The sequence below is a fragment of the Rousettus aegyptiacus genome, unplaced genomic scaffold (assembly GCF_014176215.1).
Source record: "Rousettus aegyptiacus isolate mRouAeg1 unplaced genomic scaffold, mRouAeg1.p scaffold_m13_p_13, whole genome shotgun sequence".
NCBI lineage: Eukaryota > Metazoa > Chordata > Mammalia > Chiroptera > Pteropodidae > Rousettus > Rousettus aegyptiacus.
Genome location: NW_023416288.1, coordinates 34,792,401 through 34,815,180, shown reverse-complemented (window position 1 = coordinate 34,815,180; position 22,780 = coordinate 34,792,401). Strand labels below are relative to the sequence as shown.

The window sequence follows — 22,780 nt, the reverse complement described above, 5'->3', positions numbered from 1 at the left end:
ATCCAAGTATCACGAGCCAGTTTCCACATTAGTACATGTCCCTCCACATTAATACACATAGATCTACATATGCATATTTAAATATACACATTATTTAGAATGGTTTTATAATGTCCCTCTTGCTGGACATTTTTTATTTTTCTGCTCTCACAAATAGTATTTCCGTGACTGTTCTGGCACATACTCCATGGTGAACCCGTGCCTTATTTTTGTAGAACAGATAGATTCTTAGGAGTTGGATTCTTAAATTCAAATTCTTACCCATAGAGCTGTGGAAGTTACATTCCCAAAAGCAGTACATGAGAATGCTATCTCTTCTTGTCCTCCCTGCTACTTGATGTAATTTTAATTTTTGCTAGTTTCATAAGTTAAAAAGCACTACCCTGTTTTAAGTTTGTTTTCTTTAGTTTTTGAGAGGTTCATTTATTCATTCAGCAAAATTCAGTGGGCACTTCCTGTGTCCCAGGTGCTAATCGGGCACTTGGGACACACAGTGGACAAGACAATTGTGATCTCCAAGCTCATGGTACCTTCATCTCCTTACCTAGTGACGGTAAGGAGATTTGGGGGAAAGACAATGAGTAAACACTCATTTTTTTCTCATATTTCTTGTACTTATTCTATGAATTTCCTGGTTCATATTCTTTACCTGTTTTTGTGTTAAGCTGTTTATCTTTTTCTTATCTTTATCTTATTGATTTACAGGAGTTCATTGTGTATTGTGATACCCACGAAAATATTTTTCCCATCCGCCCCTTGAAAAAGTCATCATTTGACAAATTAATGATTGTACTAATTTTTATTCATGTATGGAATTGTAATATAATATCCAATTTCTTTGGTTGGTAAGAAGTTATTGGATCAATTGCTAAATTTCCATAATTTTTCATCTTCTGAGGAATTTAATATATTTTGATACTTTAAAACAGTACATTAGAACTTTAGGTCTTACATAAGACTTGAGGCTATCCAGATGAAGGGAACTTAATTGAATTAATTGGTTTAATTAATAACTATTATCTCATTAGGAGGATTGATATGACATTAAATGTGTAAAATAAAATTTCAGTCAGAAAATACATCATGATCAATTCATACATTATCAAATTTCAGCTGGATTTGTAGGAAAGCATGTAATGAAGTATCTTATCATAGGAGCTTACCATCTATGGATTGATTTTGAACAAGTTGTGTTATCTCATTTATTCATATGGGCTTTGAGTGGCACTTATATCTTTTGGATTTTAAGCCTTTTCCATGTTTTTCAGAGACCAGTGTATATTTCAGATATTTATGAGCAAACTACAGTCAGAGTTTAGACTGTTTTACTGCCTTAAACTCCCTTGAGGTGTTTGCCAGCCCCTTACACGGCAATGAGAGACGACGATTGACCCGCCTTGTAGTGTAAGGTTCACACGGGGCGGAACGACACTATTTGTTTCCATGAAATTGCATCATTTGTTGCATGTTGGTAACAAACAGTTTATTCTATTTAATAGTCTCTGAACTCTATTTTTGAAGTGTTAATTTTGACATTTTAAATTTGATTCATAAACAAACTTTAGTTGTGAAATTGTTTTGGTAATGACGACCCTTAATGGGGAGAAAAGGAGAGCGTGGATGATCGGGCCGTGCCAGCTCTGTAAACCCAGGGCTGGGGTTGTCCACGGTGAGCAAATTACTGGCTTGCCTTACGATATATATCTAACTCATAGTAAATATTAGTTTCTGTATTTGGCAGTTGATCTTTTATATCATGGATACTAACTTTTGAAAAACATGCTAAAATCTCAAGGCCAAACATGGGCACATTTTATACTTTACATTTAGTCCCAATTTCTTTTTTTCTTCTTTTTTGTCTTGTTTCTTACTTTATGTTGGTGGTTATAAAGTTTAGAACTAAATTGGAGGGTGATTAATTGTGAAAGTAGGTATTAAAATGGGGAAAGAAATATAAGGATGGCCACTTTGTTCATCATTTCTGATACAGCCCCACAGTCCCTAACCTTTTCGACACCAGGCACGGGTGCTCCTATGAGAATCTGATGCCTGAGGATCTGAGGCGAGCTGAGGCGGTGATGCCGGCGCTGGGGAGCGGCTGCCCATACAGATGAGGCTTCGTTTCCTCTCTCTCCCCGCTCACCTCCCGTTGTGCAGCCCAGTTCTTCATGGGCCACAGATGGTCCCAGTTCCTGGCCTGGGAGCTGGGGACTCCTGAATGGCCCATTCTTGCTGTCTTGCTTCTCACTGTTGTTTCCTCGTCAGTTTCTTCTTTCTCTCTCCTTCATCAGAGGGGGACCACACCAGCTCCAGTGAAAGATGTATTAAATTTTCATACAATTGTATTAATGTCTCAAAAAGTTAGGTGCTCTGTAAATACAATCATCATCCTCACAATCATTTATATTTCTGGAATTCCCTTCTGTTTTCAGTGTTCTGGTAATTGCAGAACTGTATTTTATGAAGTTACTGATGTTCTTTTGATTTCGTATTCAGCATTATCTTAGTGCATATTTTATAAACCCTATAAACAAATATTAAATGATATTTTAAAAATATTCTACTAAAGCAATATAGTTTACTTCAAAGTCGTACTTCTACATTTTAAATAAGTACACTTGGTGATTTGATGCACATTTAAGTTTGCAAATCTCTGTTTTATGATCTCTTGCTCAAATTTTAGTAAAAAAGGCAAACTTGTGAACACATCATGTTAGCCTGAGATCGTAGGTACCGTATGAATGTTGCTCTCCCTGGCCAGTCTCACATATGGCTGTTGACGGTCATTCCCCTCTGAAGCTAAGGATCGGAGGATTAAGCATGTGGTATGCTTTCATTTTCAGGTACTGGGGGAAAAATTTCTATGCATTAACTGTTCTAATATTGAAATTTTCCTGTGTATTCATTCTCTAGTAATTTACTAGGTTACATAGATAATGATACTTTCTAATTCTTCCAGTTATGCAGGTGCACATATTATTACCAGTTCATAATAAAGAGTAGACACGGGCATTTTATCATTCTCAGTAATGTGTTCTGCAGGAGTTCATGTGAAGTAGGCATATGTTTGAACCTTCTGCAAGCTAGAATTATTCTGACACAGTTAGAACTTTATGGGAAATACTGATTTGTTTTTGTGTTAAAGTGATCTTTGTCCAGGCATACGTCCCTGCAAAGCTGTTATACTTTATAAATATATATGTAAATTTAGAAATAAGAGCATATCTGCGTTACCCCCATCTTGCTGCTTGTTACGGGCCTTGGCTCTTAAGCAGTGACATAAAAGAGCTGTGTTAGTGACTTGCAGGGATCCCTCTTCTGCTTGGTATTTAATATTTACCGAAAGTTTGGTCAAGACAAATTGTATTTTGGAAGGATGATCTGAAAAATGAAGGGCGTCTATTCCTATAGGTGCTCTATGGTCTTATCTTTGAGTTGAACAGTGTTGTTTTGGAGTTATGGACAGTATTTGGCTACCTGCTTCTGTACTCTGTAGAATGGCTTTTACTAAATTTTGCTTTGCCATTATGCTGTTGGCTCAATATGAGTGATGTTATACAAAACAGCCCTATAAACTTTTACTTTACTTACTGTAAAAATGTTATTGCAGACATTGAAAACACATGGGAGAAATTTCTTTCTCATTTCAGTACCAGGAACCAGGAATAGTTGTATGTTCCTCCCTGAGCAATGATCTGTATTTATCTTATGGGCAATGAATCACATAATTTATTATTTCTTGCTTCATGTTGGTTATTATAAAGCTTATAACTGAAATTTTGGCCCACTCCTGCAAAGTGTAAATGACTTTGTAGTTCTAACTTGTGTGTTCTGCCTTGAATCCTAGTTTTGCCTTGATTTTACTTACATTTTTTATTTTTATTTTATTTTTTTTAACTTCAAATAGTGCCGTTTATAGAAAAGTTGCAAAAATAGTGCAAGGAATTCCCATTTTACCCTTCACTCAAATTCCTTTGACATTAATATTTTTCTACACAGGTGTTTGTTTTCTCTTTCCATATATACACATACTTTTCTCTTGTTTGCTTTTAATTTCCTTATCAATTGTATCTGTAGTAATGCCTGTGAAATGCTTTTGGGTTGGGGGGGACATGAAGCAGTGTATCACTAAATTAACAATAATAGTAATAGAGAATAATGTATTCATTTTATACCTGTATCGAAATAAGAGACCTATGGGAAGACCTATTTCAGTTAGAAAGATAAATTGTATCAGAGAGAGGAAGAGTGAGAGCCAGGGCGAGAGCGCGCGCGTGTGTGTGTGTGTGTGTGTGTGTGTGTGTGTGTGTGTGTGTGTGAGAGAGAGAGAGAGAGAGAGAGAGAGAGAGAGAGAGAGAAGGAGGGAAGGAGGGAGGGAGGGAGAGAGAATACTTAAAACACTTTGAATGGCAGAAGAAGGGAAATGCCAAAGGCATTTTGATTTAAATAAAAACTAGGGAGTTGTCTTAAACAGAAACAGATAATAAATACTAAATACTAAAGAATGTTTGAGAACATATTTGCTTTAGTAATCCAACCCAATTTAGTAATCAGGTAATCAGATTAGGACCATAAGTAGAGTCTTCATTCAGAAATATTTATTTTTTATTAATTTAAGTTATAAAATATTTTCACATTTGATAGTTTTTATACTAAGTTTTTTTCACTTAGTGTTAATCAACTCTCAATAATAAGATTATCTGGGGAGATGAGAATAGAATGACAATTGTTTATATCCCTGTTCTCTTTCTTCAAGGCAAAACCAAAAACATGTACTTTATTATATCATTCAATATAGAAGACTTCTAACTTCATATTCCTATTTCAGGTACTTCAGATATGATCTTTTTAATGGCCCTAAACTGTACACAGAACAGGAAAAATAAGTGAATAAAAACGAACTTAAAGAATATTACAAGCTAGAAAAATGTTAATCATATTCTAAAAGTAATTGTACAAATTTATAGCTTAAAACACACAACATAAAATAGTTGCAAAAGACAAAAAATAAAAACTTGCCCTGTGGGCTATGAAAATAAAACATACTTGAATTAAAAGGAGCTAAAAGAATGCAGTCTAAGTTATATTCATTTCTTATTTTCATGCAGTTTGCTAGAGGAATCTGCATACACCAAGAGCCTCTTTTTCCTTCCATAAATATCAATTTTCCCATTACTAATTTGCCTCATGTTTGTGTGTTCGTAAACCAAAGTGGAAGTCTTAAAAAGACATTTTTAGGAAGCAAAATGAACTTCTCCAAAATCTTGTAGAAAATAAAACAAACATTATGGAATTTTAAATGTATAATATTTTTAAATATGTCTTCTGCTGTAAAAGAATTAATTTTAAATAATCATGATTACTTTAATGCCGTAGAGCCACAATTCTGTGATGTTGATTTAATATAGTGTCTACAGGTGGCATTCACTTATTCCATCAGCAGTGCGACATAGCATTTCAGAGAATGCGCTTTGTAGGACAGACCTTGGGTCCTGTCTCCACCACTCATTGTATGTGACCTTGATTTCCCATTGGTAACAGGGAGCTAATAATGGTTACTTCTTGTGGCTGTATGAAAATGGAGTTTGATGATGACCGTATCATGTTTAACTCATGGTAAAGGCTTAATAAATGTTAGCTGTTACAATTATTATTACCTCAAGAACCATGCTGATATTCGTTTATGTATATTTGTTATTATATTTGATGATACTTTTAAAAAGAGATGCTTAAAACTTATAGTTCGGAACTTAGATTTCAGAATCAGAAATCTTAAAGAGGTTTTTATTTTTGTATACCTAAATTTATGAGCTAGGGTCAGCAGTCTTATATTAAAATTTTATCTGAAAAGCAGTCTTCAGATATGTAATTAGGTAAATCACATTCTGATCATACACTTAAGCATACTCTAAAGTAAGAGGAGCAGTTTTAAGTGAATGTGAAGGATAATATAACTCTATGGATAAGGTAACTCACATACTTTTGGTCTATGGCTTTTGGACTATTGAAGAACACACTTGATTTCAGATTTGGCTTAATTCTGATTCTTAATTATTCTCTTAATCATTCTATTACTATTTGAATTTTATATATTTTGTTAGACTTCCATAAAAATTAGTAGCAGCCACAATTATATGTATTGTATGTTTTTGATATAAAAGAGAATTTTGATTGGACTGTGAACAGATCCTTAACATATCTTTTCATGAAGTAATTCTTGCATGTATATAGTTATGATAATAATAGCTCTTGTCTTCTTTGGTTTCAGAGAGGTTTTTTAAAGACATAGTGGAACTCCCACTGGAGTTGTCTTATGATTATTCAGTTTTTGCTTGGTAGCTTTCAGAGTGTCTTGCCACTTTATAGAGGTGGGGTGGGGGAGACTAACAGATGGCAAACCCGCAAGCTGTAGCCTCTGCTTTTACCCTCAGTGTCATCACGTGGGCCACTGTATCAGTCTTTAAAGCCTTGTCCCCTAGGCTTAACCCCCTGGGAATTCTATTGTTCTAGTAATTAGAGGTTGACCATCTTTGTGTCTAAGTGTGGTATAAGCCTCTTTTTTCTTTCAAAGGAGATAGCATGATAGTCTTAGAGATCACCAGTACTAGTAAGTATCTTCATTGATTAATTTTTCTGATGACAGTAAAGGTGGTGAGAAAATAAGCTCTGTGGAAGGACTATGCTAACATAACATAATTAGTCATCTTTTGCTTTCTGTACTGATTTTCTTAAAGGTTATTATTTCATATGCCCATTAAATATGTAATGATTTTCTTTATGCCACTAAAAAACTGATAAAAAGACTTGAAAGTCCAAATATTCTATGTAGAAGGGCGAATTATTAGAATATGAAAATGTTTAATTTATATATTTGTTTTCTTTCATAGATATTCCAGACCAAGAATCTAGCTAGAAATCAAACCTTTGAAATGACATAAACAGTTCTAAAATTGTTTTAGAATGTTAATATTAAGGGTCCATCGGGAACATACAATTTTTCTATTATACAAAATTATAATGAATGAAATATTGATACTTCAAAATAAACTTCAATTCTGATGACTACTTCTTAATATCATGAAGTATCACACTTTTATAGTACATTAAGTTATTCCTTATAAAATTAAAGATCTAAAGGAAGTTATCAGGTATTCTAAAAAGTTTATGTTGTAAATATTGAGTCCATCTTAGACTTGGCCATTTGTTACTGAAAACTGAGAAAAAATATTAGTGCGTTTATATTTAAAGGAATCCTAGAGTTGGGAGGGCCTTAGAGTCGACCTAATCTAATTTTTTCATATTTTGACTGAGGAAACTTGATACTCAAAGAGACTTAGTGACCTGCTGAAGGTCACGAATTTGTAGAACTGGGGATTCATTACAGACCTCTTTAACCTATATCATGCATCTTGAAGTCATTATTAATGTAAAACTAAGCTTCTAGGTCTCTGCTATACAACAAAACTATTTCATTTGATATTTATATTCAAGTTAAGTTTAGGTTTATCTCTCTTGTTAGGACATGGTCTTTATGTTTTGTTTTGCAGGTATAATGGTGAATTTTTGCATGTAAAACGTTTTAGAATACTAGTGAATTTTTGCATGTAAACCCTTTTAGAATAATAAGGAAAAAAATGTCAATAACTGTGTTTTTGTATCTATTATTTGTATCTATTCTCTATAAACAGGGAAGTTGGCATCTAAGTTTATGTGTGCAAATGTGAAGTAGAGTGTAATTAAATTGCACTTATGAAATGAGTTCTGAGCCAGTAATAGCTCTGGGAACTGAAGGTCATTTATACACTGTTTTCTAAAGCTAAATTCTCAATGTACCCTTCAGCCAGAAATATCTACAGGATCCTGGACACCATTGGGAAAGATACAGGAAACAGAGAGCATTTTTCTATTTTTATGCAAAATTATAATGCGCGAAATAGTGACATTTAAAAATGAACTTCAATTCTGATGACCACATCTTAGGAAAACGGAACTCAAACTGAGAAGTTAACCTAGAAATAAAATGAGCACTGAGATGGTAGAAGGAGGTAGAAGAGGGTATTGCTAGCAGGGAATGAGAAACTAAAATGGTTAGTGTTCTTAGAAAATTGAAGCCTTATACGTGTTTTAAATATAAAGCAATCATTAAATGAGTGCATACCTTAACAAAAAGGAGTGGTTTATTTCTCAAATTCAGGAATGCTATAATGAACAGTCATTCAATAAAGTTTATCGCTTTTAAATTTAGAAGAGATAAGAGGAAGTACTACCTCTTTCCAGAGGCGGCCGATTTTTGGAACTCAGTAGTGCAACTATCAGGTGAAAATGAAGAATTTAAAAAGATCTAGGTAAACTTATGCGTATTTTATTCATATGAATTGAGAGAGAAAAAAAGATATTGTTGAGAGACTTACCCTTAACTTTTTGCAGTTCACATTATGTGGCGACAGAATATTTGACTGACTAGACCAAGATCCTGGCTCAGAGTGAAAATTCTTATGAGGAGAAACAATCGTTTTTATATATCTCCTTTCTTTTCTAACATTAGGGAAACATAATCTTCAGTTGTGTAGATGGCAAAATTATACTAATCGAAACTTTAGCTTTTATATGGAACACTATGTAAATTCCAAGTAATAAAAGGAAAAGCCAATGAAAAAAGAGTAAATGGAAGCTAGTAATAGCTGAGACTCAGTAACCTAACAGGTTTTGTACAAAGTCTAGATTGACCAACTGTAAAACCATGACTATATTAATGCAGTGAAGCTCATAATATTGTAATAATTTATTAATGACAACATAGGAAAACTGAGGCTTTAGAGTCCTTAGAAATCTTAACATTTAAATTGGTCATCAAAGTTGCATATCAAAAAAATAAAAAAGATGGGGGGAAACAGGTGTCTCTTTTGAAAAAAATCTACCTATTCATAGCCCCACAGGAAGAGCCAAATATATAGAAAAAAGGAAACTGAATAAAAAGTTAAGTCCAGCACTTAGTAGTTAGCACCTCTATAGATTAAAAAAAAAATTTCTTTAAGTTGCACTTTGGAATTGATGCCTCACTATATGTGTTAGAAAAATAAATACATTTCAAGACGCATGAGACGGGGATAGAGTGTGTGTGTGCACGTGTGTGTGTGCGCGTGTGTGCATGTTGATTAAGAGACAGGTCAGTGTTGTTGGAGAAGGCTCAGAAATAGTGCATCAAGGCACTGTAATGCAACTGTGCTAAACAAAATTGGGAATTAAAGTCTGTTTATTTAGATTATTTTGAGAAAAGAGGTACAAAAAAGAAAGGATGATTGGATTTTTCTTTTGTCTCAACTCTGTTTTTCTACCTTTTCTAGTTCTACATACAGGACTGCAACTGTTTACCTAACTGATACCAAGACTAGTTTTATATACAACCTACCTAACATCTAAAAATGATTGTTCCTGCCAAAAGAAGTTCATATTTTTCTCTGAAATTCAAGTAATTATTTTTTATTTTAAATAATTTTTTAATAGTTAAAACTTTTTTTAATGATAAAACTTATTTCATAAATACATTACAAGTATTTAGGTATTCCAGTGTTTTAAATCCTAAGTTAAATGGAAAAGGTTAAAACAATAGTTTAATAAAATTGCCAAGGTTTAGTGATACCTTAGTTTTTAGATAATTTATTTTTTGTTTTCATACTTTGGAACTCTTCTCCATTTTTCAGATTCTAAAATCTATTCCTTTAGCTTACTGGTGGGCTATGTCCACTACATACACTGTTTTTAAGGCAAAAGTTTCAAGACACGTTCTAGAACTCTTGAGTAATCTTTTAAAAATAGTGGTCTTGTGAGTAAAATACCAATGTAACTGTAAGAAAATTTGGATTCCACTACTGCCTTTTTTTTCCACTGAGTTGCTAGAAATATTATAGGCACTTGATAATTGTTTATTTCCACTCACTGTGACCTTGTTGCCATTTTACATGTTTTAGATTCCCAAATTGCAAGTTGGAAGAAGACCCATTCCTTGCCTGCTCTTGTTGGGTGTTAGTTTTAATGTTTAGTATTTTGAGCTGCGTTAGAAAAATAGGACTATTATATAAGCAGTACAGCTCATATTGTAAAAAGAAAAGAGTCTTTGTCCATATATACTTATTTAGTCAGGGTACCAAAAACTTCTGGCCACTTAAACAAGCTCGTATAGTAATCATCTGCAGGAGGATTAAGAAGCCCTAGAACAACAGTCCCCAACCTTTTTGGGACCAGGGACCTGTGCTCCTGTTAGAATCTAATGCCTAATGATCTGAGGCAGAACTGAGGCGGTGATGTTAGTGCTGGGAGCGGCTGCAAATACAGATGAAGCTTCGCTCTCTTGCTTGCTGCTCATCTCCTGCTGTGCGGCCCAGTTCTCAACAGACCATGGTGGACTGGTGGTATACCATTTTCCAGCCTGGAGGTTGGGGACCCCTGCCCTACAGTATACCTTAATTTTTTCTCTCCTTGGTTGGGATATAATATCTCCATTAACCAAAAAGAAATCTTTGCTTCTAAAATAACTACACTTAACTTGCGCAATTAACAAATCATGCTTTTTTTCATCTTTATGATTAAAATTCTCTAAGCAACATTAGTCATACATTTACATTGGCATTCATTCATTTGAATTAATCGTTAAAATTATACTAAAATATAATAATATTTAATTATAGCAATTAATAAAAGCTAACGCTTTCTGAATGCCTACTGTGTGCCAAAAGATTAAGGCTCAGTGCTAAGCTTGTTTTTGGGACAAGGGTGTGAACTTTGATAGTGAAAAAAAGCTGATAATATAATTGTGAAATTGTTAGAAGAATGTGTAATTAGCCATGTTGCATAGTTTCTCATGGTAAGATAATGTAATTGTGGTGTTCGGCAAATGTTTGGCAGCTCTTTTTGTTCCCTGCCAAGTAGGTTTATAACAGCCTTACCTTCCTTTTCTTCATGTGTCTTGATACCTGCATTTGTATCTTAATTCTTTGGATCAGCGTGAATCTTCTTAAATGGTGACATGCTAATGATCATTGTTGGTAGAGGTATGAGGTCTAAATCATCTAAGAATTCATGTTTTTTAAAGAGAAATTACTACTTTTTATATGGTGTTATAAATTTTCAATTTCTACCATCAAAAATATGAAATGTTTACATGTTTATGGTGCTATACAAATAAAATGGTTCTTCTAAGAACTTAAAATCTAACGTATCCAAGTACCTATTAATAAGCGTTTGTTTTTTTATTTTAAAAATTACATGTACATTAAACTCCTAGATAACAAATAGCAAGAAAATGTTTAGAAAATTAAATGTCTCTAGGAGCACAAGCAGGAAGAGAATATTTGTTGCAATTAAAGAGAAGCAAATTTTAGCATTTGTTTTGGGGAATATTTTGTTTTTTGAGGAAAAATCATACTTTACTTGATAGGAATAGAGACATACAGGTAAGAGTCAATACGCACCAAAATTCTTGAAGTGTTAATCCAACATAAATGTAAAGACGCTTGTATGATTTGTTTGAAATTCCTAACTGCTATTTCAGGGATCTATTTCATTTATTTATAATAATTTCTTAGTCCTTTCCCTACACTGTAGATTCAAAAGTATTGCCCTTTAGAGATCATTCATTTATATACTATTACTGTATCTTTGGGAGAATAATATATTAAGAAAGGAGTATAGAACTTTTTTTTTTTTTTTTGCTCTTGTGGTTTACAGAAGGAGAGGGACTAGACTATGGACTGGATCTGAAACAAAGCTTATGGACTTAGATTTAATTAGTTGGGGTAATTAAAAGTATGCTGAATCTAATGAGATCTGGTACTTGGTTTTTCTGAAATGGATTACTGACTGTTTTTTCCCCCTCTCCACTTCCCACAGGAAACCAGTTCCCTCCAATTGCAGCACAGGACCTTCCTTTCGTTTTAAAGGCTGGCTATCTTGAAAAACGCAGAAAAGGTGAACTGTAAGATTCTAATGCAAAATCTAAACATGGTTTTATCTCTAGATAAAATATGCTTACAATATGCATGTGGAGCCAGTATTCTCTTTAGGTGACTGAAGAGTTTTAAGGTTAAGAAAATCTGGATGACATTATCCAAACCACAAAGTACAACTTTTAGGTCTAAATAACTTTTAATTAAAACAAAACAAAACAAAACATTTGGTCAGGTTTTTAGTTGTCAACACTGGTCATTTGTAAATGATTCGGAAAATATTTCCTGCATCGTAGGGGAAGGCTGTGGGCCGTGACTGTGCCCTCCAGGATGAGACGTCTCAGCCCTTCCTGCCCGGCTGAGCGGCAGGTTATCCTGCACCTGACCTGGCACACACCGTGTCTGCTACGGTGCAGGTCGGGTCCGGCGCGTCATCTGCCATTTTCTATTATGCATTCAGTGTTCCTCTCCATTGACTATGGTAATTGGGAGCCGACCATATGGTCTCACTCTTTCAACACCAATATATAATGGAAATTAATATAGAGGTGGTACTATGATATGAGAAACAAAAAGCAGAAAGTCTCTTTATTATCATTCTGCTTATCTCTCAGTCATTTCAGGCCTTTCTATTTATATTCCATTTGCTTTTCTTAGTTTTCTCAGTTGAGTTTAAAAGCTCAAAGAGATAATAGAAGTAATCTAGGTTAACTCCTCCGCTCCTTTTTATAACATGAGGAAATGGGGCCCAGGACTGCATAGTCAAAGGCCTTTTCAACTGTCCTGTCAGGAAAGTTTGTGAGCTACACAGCTGATCCCATAAATGTAGCAGCTTCTCTCTGCTTCACCTTATTCCGTTTCGCTTTGCTTTTTGTTTGTTTCTTGAGAAAGAAGATATAATATTAATTAGTCCTAAAATTTTAGAGCTGAAAAAGGAATCTTGCAAGTCATATAACTAACTTTTCCTTTTATAATAAGGAAAGGGCATCGAGTTTACGTATGTAATGTGTGTTATCTAAACTGTCGCTTTCCCCCCTCCCCCCAACCCCCCTTTTTTGTAGATCACAGCTTTCTGGGATTTGAATGGCAGAAACGGTGGTGTGCTCTCAGTAAAACAGTGTTCTACTACTATGGAAGCGATAAAGGTAGTACTGGCGCTCGGTTATATCAGCTTCTACTGCTGAGGGTGGGGGTCATGTTAACTCTCCTCCCTTTTTGGTACAGAGTAAACTGAAGACAGATGGAGAAAGAATAACTGAGAATTTTAATAATTATAGTCTAAGACTACTTTAGAATTCTATTTCATCATTTGACAAATGCTCCAAATTCCAGAATGCCCTAAAAATTAACCCTATGGTGTTTTATTGAATTAAGAATGTGAAAAAAATAACTTTCACCTACATGATTTTTCACCGTAGGAAATAGTTATCATCTAGGCTATAGCTGTAGACTCTCTGGAAAAGTTCAGACCATTAGGATTGTGAGAGTTTTGAAGGGAGGAAAAGATTTTTCTTCTTCAAATATTTTAAAAGAAAAATTTAGATAAAATAAAATATGTGCAACACATTTTCTGGCTTCTTTTACATATTTAACCAGCAGCAAGCACTTACACAGGGGTTATGTTCTAAACATCTTAACCTGTCTAGGCACTATAGCTATATTAACTGTTTTATAACTCTGTGTGGTAGCTATGTTATTAGCCCCATTTATTTTACTGTTTGGAAAGCTGATGACAGAGAAGTTAAGTAATTTGTTTGAAGTCACAGAGCTGGTAAATAGCAGATGTGAGATTTGAATCTAGGCATAATGGTTAGAGTCCATACTCTTAACCACTATTGCCACTATATAATTTAGAAACAAGAAGTTATGTTTTGTAACTTCATTTGCTAATTAATGCATCTCTTAGTTATAGTTTACATAATTTTAAGGTCATCGTTTGAACAAATAGAGACATAAAATATTGAAACTTAAAGAATATAAGCTTTTTTAGTTTTGCTTTTTTTTTTCGAAGAAAAGCAGATCAGAAGTTAAATATTATAAAGTAAGGGTCATATAAAAAATAGCTAACATTCCTTTCCAGAAAAGATGTCTAAGGAGAAAAAAGGCATAAAAGTCCAGTATCACTGACTGTAAGCTTTCCTATGGAATTCTTATTAGCATTGTTACTTATCAGTGTTGTTTGTAAATTTGTGATTCATTTGACATTATTCAAACATTTCGTTTTTGTTTTTGTTTTTGTTTTCCATATTATAAAACTGAGCAGATATTATGTGTGTATTTCAGGTAAATTTGAAATACATGCATGATACTAGAAGTTGATATCACCTTTTGGCTAATGGGATTAGCAAATTAAGAATTAATTTAGTGGGTAGTTTGCATTCTGTCACTAATTTGCAATATGTTCAAATGTAATAATGGCATTAGTGAAGTGTAAACTATAAACAACTATCAATGGGCAGCCTTCCTTCTTATGCTAAGGGTAAGTAGGTGATTTTGACAAAATTTAGAGTCCAAGTTCAGTTATGGTCATCATAGGTCATAAGCATGCAGTGCTATGATAGAAATATAATTTTTACAGCATTGTGAATTGAGAACAAAGTCTTACTTTTCTACAAAGAAATATCCTCTAGTTCATAAGACCAGGGGGAGGGAAGTTTCAAACCCTTGTGGCTTTGGTATAGTTAGGCTTTTCGCTTCTGATTTCTTTAAGAAGCTGTGAACGCTACGATGTTGCATCCACTCTCTGTCCTAACTGGCATATACCAACTGTTAGGTCAAAGGTTAGCAATAGTTTTACCAAAACCTAAGGTGTGTTTATATTTATTTCAAAAGCTAAAATTCAGTAAATAAAAATTTCAGGAGCTTTTGGGGGAGGTATGAGTTAAACTTTAATGTCTAGTCTTATTTGATGAGACCTTTCGGTAACAATATTCTTTGTAATTTGTATTTTAACTACTTTGTGATCCATTTCGCCACCTCTACCACCACTGCTTCCTAATTATTACTATTCTAGCATTCCTTTTTTTATGTAGATATTTGAAGATCTGGTTTATATTTTCTTAAACTCTTATCTATCTGTTTCCATGGAGATTTTTGATCTGCTTCTGGTGGTTCTTTCCTCTGTGGCTGCTTCTTTTGGAATTCATGGCCAGTTCTCCTTTCAGGGACTTGTGGGGAAAAAAAAATCTCTCTTGAGACAGTTTTAATCGGCATGATCCTAATTTCCTTCCTTTGTATCTTTTTCTTTCCAAGAAAAAGTACTCGTCACATAAAATTTTTCTTTCCTTTTTTGAAATCAGATAGATTATTTGTATAGTCTTGCTTACTGTACCTGTGAACTATTTACCTAAACTTCCGGAAAGCGCTATTTAGATATATGAAAACTGTAATCCTCTAACTAAGTAGGATTTAGATGGATGGACTGTAGAGGCACGGAAGGAGTTGATACCACTTACTAGGTTAAACTGTACTTTGTTACTGTTCGACAGCTGCATAGTTCATATTTTCTAACACACTGTGTATGCCAAAAACAATTTTGACCCATCAAGATAGTAATGGCTTAGAAAGAGTAGTTCCAGCCTCTAGAGTAAATAATGCACTTAACTTCGTGCCCATAAATATTACCTGTATTTATTATTCATGGCCATTTGGGTCCCTTAAGTAATAAATATATATATTGAGAGAGTACATATTTTATCGCTTCATGAAATTACATCCATCCTTTCATTTCCTTCTTCCTTTGATCAAATCTCATTCATCAAACTTCTTTGGTCATAGGTACTCAGACTGCCATCAAGATAGTCATTTATTCGCTCGCTTATTTATTTATTTATTTATTTATTTATTTATTTATTTATTTATTTATTATTTGCTAAATATCTACTGGATACTTGCTGGATACTAGCCACTAGGGTTGCAAAGATAATTCTGCCTTAGAGGTACTCAGAGTTAGTGAGAGGGAGAAAGGGAATCATAGGATTAGAGGTGGAGGCTGGGTGGGTAAACTGATCATTTCAACCAGATATAATAAGTGATTTAAATAAAATATCTTTGGATCACAAAGGAGGGATGGCTAACTGCCTAGGGGAGTTAGCCCTAGGGTCCTAGTGGAGAGGACCCTTCATTGGGTGTGAGTTTGAGTTTGTCAGGCGAAGAGGGTAAAGGGCATTCCAGGCAGTGGAACTGCTGAGATTCTGAGTTATGAAAGACCTTGGATGAGATCAAGGTTGGAATCAAGGCAGAGCATAGAGTAAGCAAGAGGAGGGGTCACAGAAGGCTAAAGGGGTGGGTTAGGATGCCATTAAGCAGAGGGTTCTGTGACCAGAGTTAGTTTCTAGGAAGTAATTGTGGAAGGGATATAGTAATTGAAGGTAGATATATTTTAAATCAAATTGTGCACTGCTATATCTATATATATAGATGTAAAGATATAGATGATGTCGTATCTGCCTGTGTATAGATAGATAGATAGAGCGAGCAACATCTGTACTAGCAAGTTTTATTTGAACATCTATGTGTCAGATATTATTAATACAAAGCAGTATGATACATTGGTTCAGAGGAGGGGGCGCAGAGGACCCGTAAAACAGTATGACATGTGGAAGCCGGCTCACTGGGGCAGTAGGTAAATGAGGGCTACGAGCGAGGAATGGGTGAGGTCAAGTTGTTACATGTCAGGAGTTTGGCCTTTCCTGTCTAAGTGACACTTAATGTTTCCAAGCATTGAAGGTAAGTAGATGGCACGACAGACTCCGATGGGAAGTTGAAGAGATCACGCTGACAGCTGTCAGGAGACCGTGAGACGAAAGGCAAGACGTGTCCTGAAGCCGAGAGTGGCCGGGAGTTCAGAGGTTGTTTTCCGTCCTAAGTGCCTGAGAGAGCGGCAGGTCACCCGCGGCCTTGCAGCTGCTCTCCCGGCGCATGGGTCGTAACGGTGCCCTCTATTCCCTAGTTACAATGGAGGCTCTAAGAGGATAGCGCACAGAGGATATGAAGATATTCTCGGTGTAATGTTTATTTTAACCATAACTACATGTTGTGATCGTCTAAGAGACCACATCACAGTTATTATCTGAATTTCAGTTGTAGAGGAAAATGGTACGTGTAGCCAAAAAAGTGGAAACGATTTTAAATTCCCAGTCTACAAAAAACGCCTGTAATTTATTTATTGTCCCTTCACAACTCCCTCAGATTACCTTGTTTTTTAATCACCTTTATAGCTTGGTTGAAAATGTGTGGCTGTATACAAAAACCACTTGATTTTTTGCTTGCAATGTGCTTTTATTTTAAAGGAAAAAAAAAAAAAGCATTTAGAAATACCCCAAATTTCCTGCCACCAGACCATATGAACCAAACTTTCAATCCTAACTAACGTGCTTCCCTTTAGACCCGTAAGTATTGCCCTGTGTTTATTATTCAGAGCCATCTGGGGCCCCTAAGTTAGAAATATATAGAGCACATTGTATTTTTCACTTAAAACAGTAATAATTTGCTATTTCCTCATGGTATAACTCAAAACACCAGAAGTATATTTCTGAATTAGCATTGGCAGCTGTATTTTTGTGAGCTCTATCAACAAGGAAGATTTTCATATATCTTCAACTGAGGGCCTAAAACAGCTCATTGATCAGTTTGATAAAGTTTATTGGAAGGGTTTAGTATTAAGGGCCATATTTTCTACTTTCCCACCAATGAGCATTAATACTTCCAGAAATAACATGAGTTCTTCACTAGGGGAAAGGCCTTCTTAAATATAAGAGGTAGATAATGTCAAAAATTTCTGAACACACTGCATAGCTTTCTGTTTGCTAGCCATTTGTACCAAGTTATCAATCTTGGTATAAACAACTAGGTTTAACTACACAGAAAAGGGAATTGGCAGAATGTTGTTTTTCAGACAGAATCGATGGGAATGCTCAATGCCCAGGCTCAGAAAGCAGGCAATGACTAAGGGAGGCAAGGTGGATAGAACTTCAGCCCAGTGCTGTCCCCAGGGAGAGTCTAACTGGGACAGAGTGCTGGTCCTGCCCAGCCTGGACTCCTGCTCTTGCCGTTGTGAAATGGCACCGGTGGTGACCGCCATTGGCCCGGAAATGGATTCTGAGCTCTTCTCTGATTCTTTAGTTACTCAGTTCAGATGTAGGTCCTACACTGGAGCATCTGCTTGGCTGATCTCGAGCAGTGAAAGTCTACCTCCCTCCAGCATCCGTAGTGGGATGGATCCTGGCTATGTCCCCCGACAGTCTCAGGATGAGCTCGTAGGGATACTAAATGACTTGTAATTATTTAGTTGCTATATTCACACTGTACTTAAAGTGATTGTGTTTTATGCATATTTTCTGAGAGCCAGTAAAAAAGAGAAAAAGTAAGCCTATTTGTAAGAAAAATCGGACAGATTGAATTTTGGTAGGTGGTAGTGGGGATAGTTGATGAAGGAAAGCGAGAAATGGAAAACGATGCTCAGTTTTCTCAGTTAATGGAGGCGCCATTTACTGACACAAGAAGAAAGATCACAAGTGTTGGGAGTGGGGATAAGATGATCTCCATTGTGCTCGTGTTGTATTCATTGTACCTATAGGACATTCAAGAGACGAGGTATGTATAGTGAGCAGATGAAGATTTGGAAGTACGATTCTGAAGAAAATAGAGACTTATGAGTCACAAGCATATCGATAGGAATTTAATCCTTGGAATTGGGTGAGGTTGCCCAGCGAAAACGGTAATGTGGAAAAGGGCCGGGATTTAGGGCATAACCCGTCGTGGCTGTGCAAGAAGAGATGGGCAAACACGGAGGAGCCCGTAAAGCAAGCTGAGTAAGGTGGACCCAAGTTGCCGGAGGAAATGCAAGATAATGTTTATTTTCTCTACCAAGACTTCATAAATTACATGTTCTAGAACAGTGGTTTTTCCAACATTAAATCTGTATCAGAATCACCTAGGATGCTTGCTAAAAATTCAGTTCCTGGACTCACCCCCAGAGATCCTACACAGCAAGCACAGATTGCTAGCCATTTCTGAATTTTTAACATGCATCCAAGATGATTCTAACATAGGTGTTTCTTGAAATATACCTTGAGAAACACTTTTCTAGGAAATGGTCGAATAAGCAAGGCTTTGGAATCAGACTTATGTTAGGGTCCTGGCTTTTACCACTTACTGGTTGTGTGGCCATGAGCAAGTGGGTTATTTTTAGGTTTGTTTGCCATCAATGCTGGGGATGTAATAAATACCTTCTCTCTCTTAGAATTATTACAAGGTATTTATGAGCTATGCTACATTAAATTCCTGACATATAGAAGGAGCTCAGTAAATGTGAGTTGTCTTTTTGGCACTTAAAATACCCAGAACACAGCTGTAAACCTAAAAGCCGGTGAAAAAGTAGAAGGAAATAGCTATTATTAACCTTATGTGTTTTGTAAGAGATCAGAGCCAACTGCTTTTTACCTTGAACCTACTGAATTAGAATTGTATAAATTCAGTTACTGATTTAATAGATTTCATTATCTAGTTTCTCCTGGCAGCCTTCCGTTCTATAGACATTAAATTTGAATAGCATGATATAAGCAAGGTGAAAACGTGAAATAGAAACTGAGAAAAATTTAGTAGAGGGACAGACACCTCAAAAATCCTGAGGGCATCAATCTGTTATAAAAACTAATACTCAGATTCATACTAGATCATCAAGAAAATGTTAAATTGTGTTTAAAAGAATTGTTTGAGAAGTCAGGGAAGTATATATGTCAGAAAGATTTTCATTATCATTACTACCATTTTAGAGTTTTGGCACTTAAATAAGGTTCTGCATTTGAGGAGTTCACTTAGATAAAATATTTTATTAGAGCTGGGTAAATTAACTTATATGACCTTGTTTCTCATTTGGTTTCTCCTTTCACTATTTTAAAAAAATCTGTCTTAAGTCAACAAGTGTCCTTGAAACTATCTCGGAACGCCCTACAGAACTAACCTGTATGTAAATTATTATGGATTGGCATTTGACGCTAAGGTCGTCTCCTTTTTCTCTGTCTGGAAGAGAACCGATGTGAAGGGAGAAGAGCAGAGTCTCATAGCCGTGTTCTGCCCGTTTCATGTCTTGAGTGCTCTGCCTCACGTTGGCTAATTAAATATGGCTGCTTTATGGTTACGGATTTGCCCAAGCTATCGAGAAGGAATTATGAATTTCTTCCCTATTTCTTCAACCTTTCTGGTGTCATAATCCTACCCCAACTTGGATGTTTACATGATTGTCCTCAGATACTCAACAATCGGCTGAATTTTTTTGTCTTGGTATTAGTTTCTTTTTATTATTTTTCCTTGGTTAAACAACGCGTTTCATTTTGTAGATTTAGGTCTTTCTTTGGTGTAGTGATTTTTCCTTCTGCTATATCTTTGATATTGGCACTGTTTTATTTGTTCTTTTTAAATTCTTTTTCCAGAACACCCATGCTTTCTTTGGTACTTTTGTCAGTCTTCCATCTACACCATATTCCTTCTGTTCCTCTTCACTCTTACTTATTTTTTCTACTTACTGAGAGCGTTTTTAAAGTATATCTGATCTGATTTTTCAACAATGTTCAAAATTTTTAACTTTTTATCACATTAATACATCATTTGTTTTGTTGCTATATTTTCCGTTCCTTGTACAGTATTTTTTTTCATTATTTTAGCATCTCCATTCCAATTTCTGCCTGTCTCAGCCATTTCTCTTTTTATTTTATATTGCATGGTTTTCTTTTTTCTCTTTCAGATCTTTTTATTTACTTCATAAAAGTTGCAAAACAATTGTCTAACGTTTATTTCTGTTTCTTGTAGTTTGCTCTTACTCTCTGCATCTTGGGTGCTATGTTATGTTTTTGTATTACATAGTATTTTTACAACACCTGTGCTCATTTGCTTGCTTTTCCTCTTTTACTTACATTTGGCTAAGGATGTACTATTCTCATCTCTAATCTGGGATGCTTACCTCTAGATTGGATTAGTGGCTTATCTCTGGTTCATCTGACTAGAGGCTGCTCATGTCCTCCTCTTGGACTCTAGCGGAAAATCTGGTTCATGGCCCCAAAACATATATCTGGAAATCTTGTCTAAAGTGGATCTGTTAGTCTAAAGACAGAGCACCTAATTTGGCTGCCTCGTTGTCTTTCCCTAAATAATGTAGCACAGGAAGGTACCCTGCTCCCTGCAGTTCTTCCAAACGCAGTCTTTGCGGAACTGATTTTACATCTCCAGGTGTAAGCGCCCAATCCTATGAGTTTTTCATCCCTGCTCATCTTACATGGCTAAGCATTTTAGACCCAGAGTAGAGGTCGAAAGCATGGGCTGTAGATCGGATGAACCACGTGAGTGGAGCAACTGAGCCTTTGTAGAGCAAGAGAGCTACTTCCTCCATCTGGTCCTTCAAATCCTGTTTTTCCTGGGGAGTTTAAGGAAATCTCTCAAAATCGCCCAGTAGGGCTTCGATATTTTGCTTCTGACTACTTCCATATCTTGTGGTGAAATTAAATCCTTGTTGCAGTCTAGTGGATCATTGACTAATGTTTCTGGAGCACTTATGGTTTGTATTTTGTGTGTGTGTGTGTGTGTGTGTGTGTGTGTGTGTGTGTGTGTGTATGTGTGTGTGTGTGTTTCAGTGAGAAGGTGGGAAAGGTCTGATAAGGTATTACTAGCTTTTGTTTCACCATACCTATAATGTTTCTTTGCTTAAGTGTTCAGTATAAATTTGTTGAATGAGTGAATGAATGACTTGGTTTTCTTTGAGAATGTAATACTTTTTCTCCAATGTTATTTTTCTAGTTAGGTATTCGGCAAAATGTGTCCCAGTAGTACTGGTTACATAAAATGGTCTGTGAAAAAGGGTTTCATGAACAAATAATTTTGGGAAATACTGTATACTCTATCTTTCTCATAGTAATTCAATCAATATATAAATGTATTAAGGGCCTCTGGAAGGCCTGCATCAACAAAACCTGTTTAACTTTGTTTAATTCAGCATTTCCCCACACTTACTCGGTCATGGGAAATGCTGGTCTAATTTTTATAGTTTTTCTGAACCTCATAGAGTTAGTCATAGACTTTTTCCACAAAGCAAATTTCAAAATTTTTAAATTTGAATTGTTTATTTCATTATCCAAAGAGATGTCAGTTATGACTAAATATGATTAGAATGTCTAGATTTAAGCCAGGAATTGCTAAGTCAGATTTTTTTTCTCATTTGATGTTTTGAACAAAATGTGATCTTGGTGACCTTTTAAAAATGTATGTTACTTCAAGCATTGCATTAGTATTTTTAAGAAAAGGAGGTAAATGTTATTTCATGCATTGGGATGAGAGGGCACTTTACCCTCCAATATGGAAGCATTTCTGTATTTCTCCCAAGCTCAGTAAAAAAGACAGTTGTCCTTATGATTTTAATATTGTGTTACTCTAGGAAATAAACACATAGTGTAACTGGGCGAAGTAGGAAAGCTAATTTCATTTTCAGAGTATCACATCCTTTGTTGTATTCCTACTTCGTCTTTAAAACAATCTCTGACCAAAGCTCAATCACCTTTTCTTTTGACACTTCATCATATAGGATTCGAATGTGCTTTGCTAGCTTAACTGTTCACTGGCTGGTTAAGAAACCTACTTTTTTTTTTTTGGTTTGGTTTTGGTAACTAATGTTTCTGTGCTTGGTTTATCACTCCTCTTTATCCAGATACTTTGTTTTCCCTCCACATCTTTTAATCATTTTGGTTTGTTCTTGCCCTTCTTTTTAAATTTAGAGTTCAAGTCATACCAATTTAGGATTTTTTTTTTTTTTAAAAGAAAGGTGTTTTAGAGGCTTTGGAGGTGGTGGGGGT

The 22,780-nt window shown here is 35.3% G+C and overlaps 1 protein-coding gene across 4 annotated transcripts in view; it reads left to right on the top strand.

Annotated features, from left to right (window-relative positions):
* Window positions 1–22,780, top strand: part of SKAP2 (src kinase associated phosphoprotein 2) — a 151,284-nt gene that overhangs the window by 73,482 nt on the left and 55,022 nt on the right. For all 4 annotated transcript variants that reach the window (XM_016135932.2, XM_016135931.2, XM_016135930.2 and 1 more), the window contains exons 5-6: window positions 11,887–11,964; window positions 13,004–13,087. In XM_016135932.2, coding sequence (XP_015991418.1) covers window positions 11,887–11,964; window positions 13,004–13,087 — 162 coding nt within the window. The remainder of the gene's footprint in view (window positions 1–11,886; window positions 11,965–13,003; window positions 13,088–22,780) is intronic.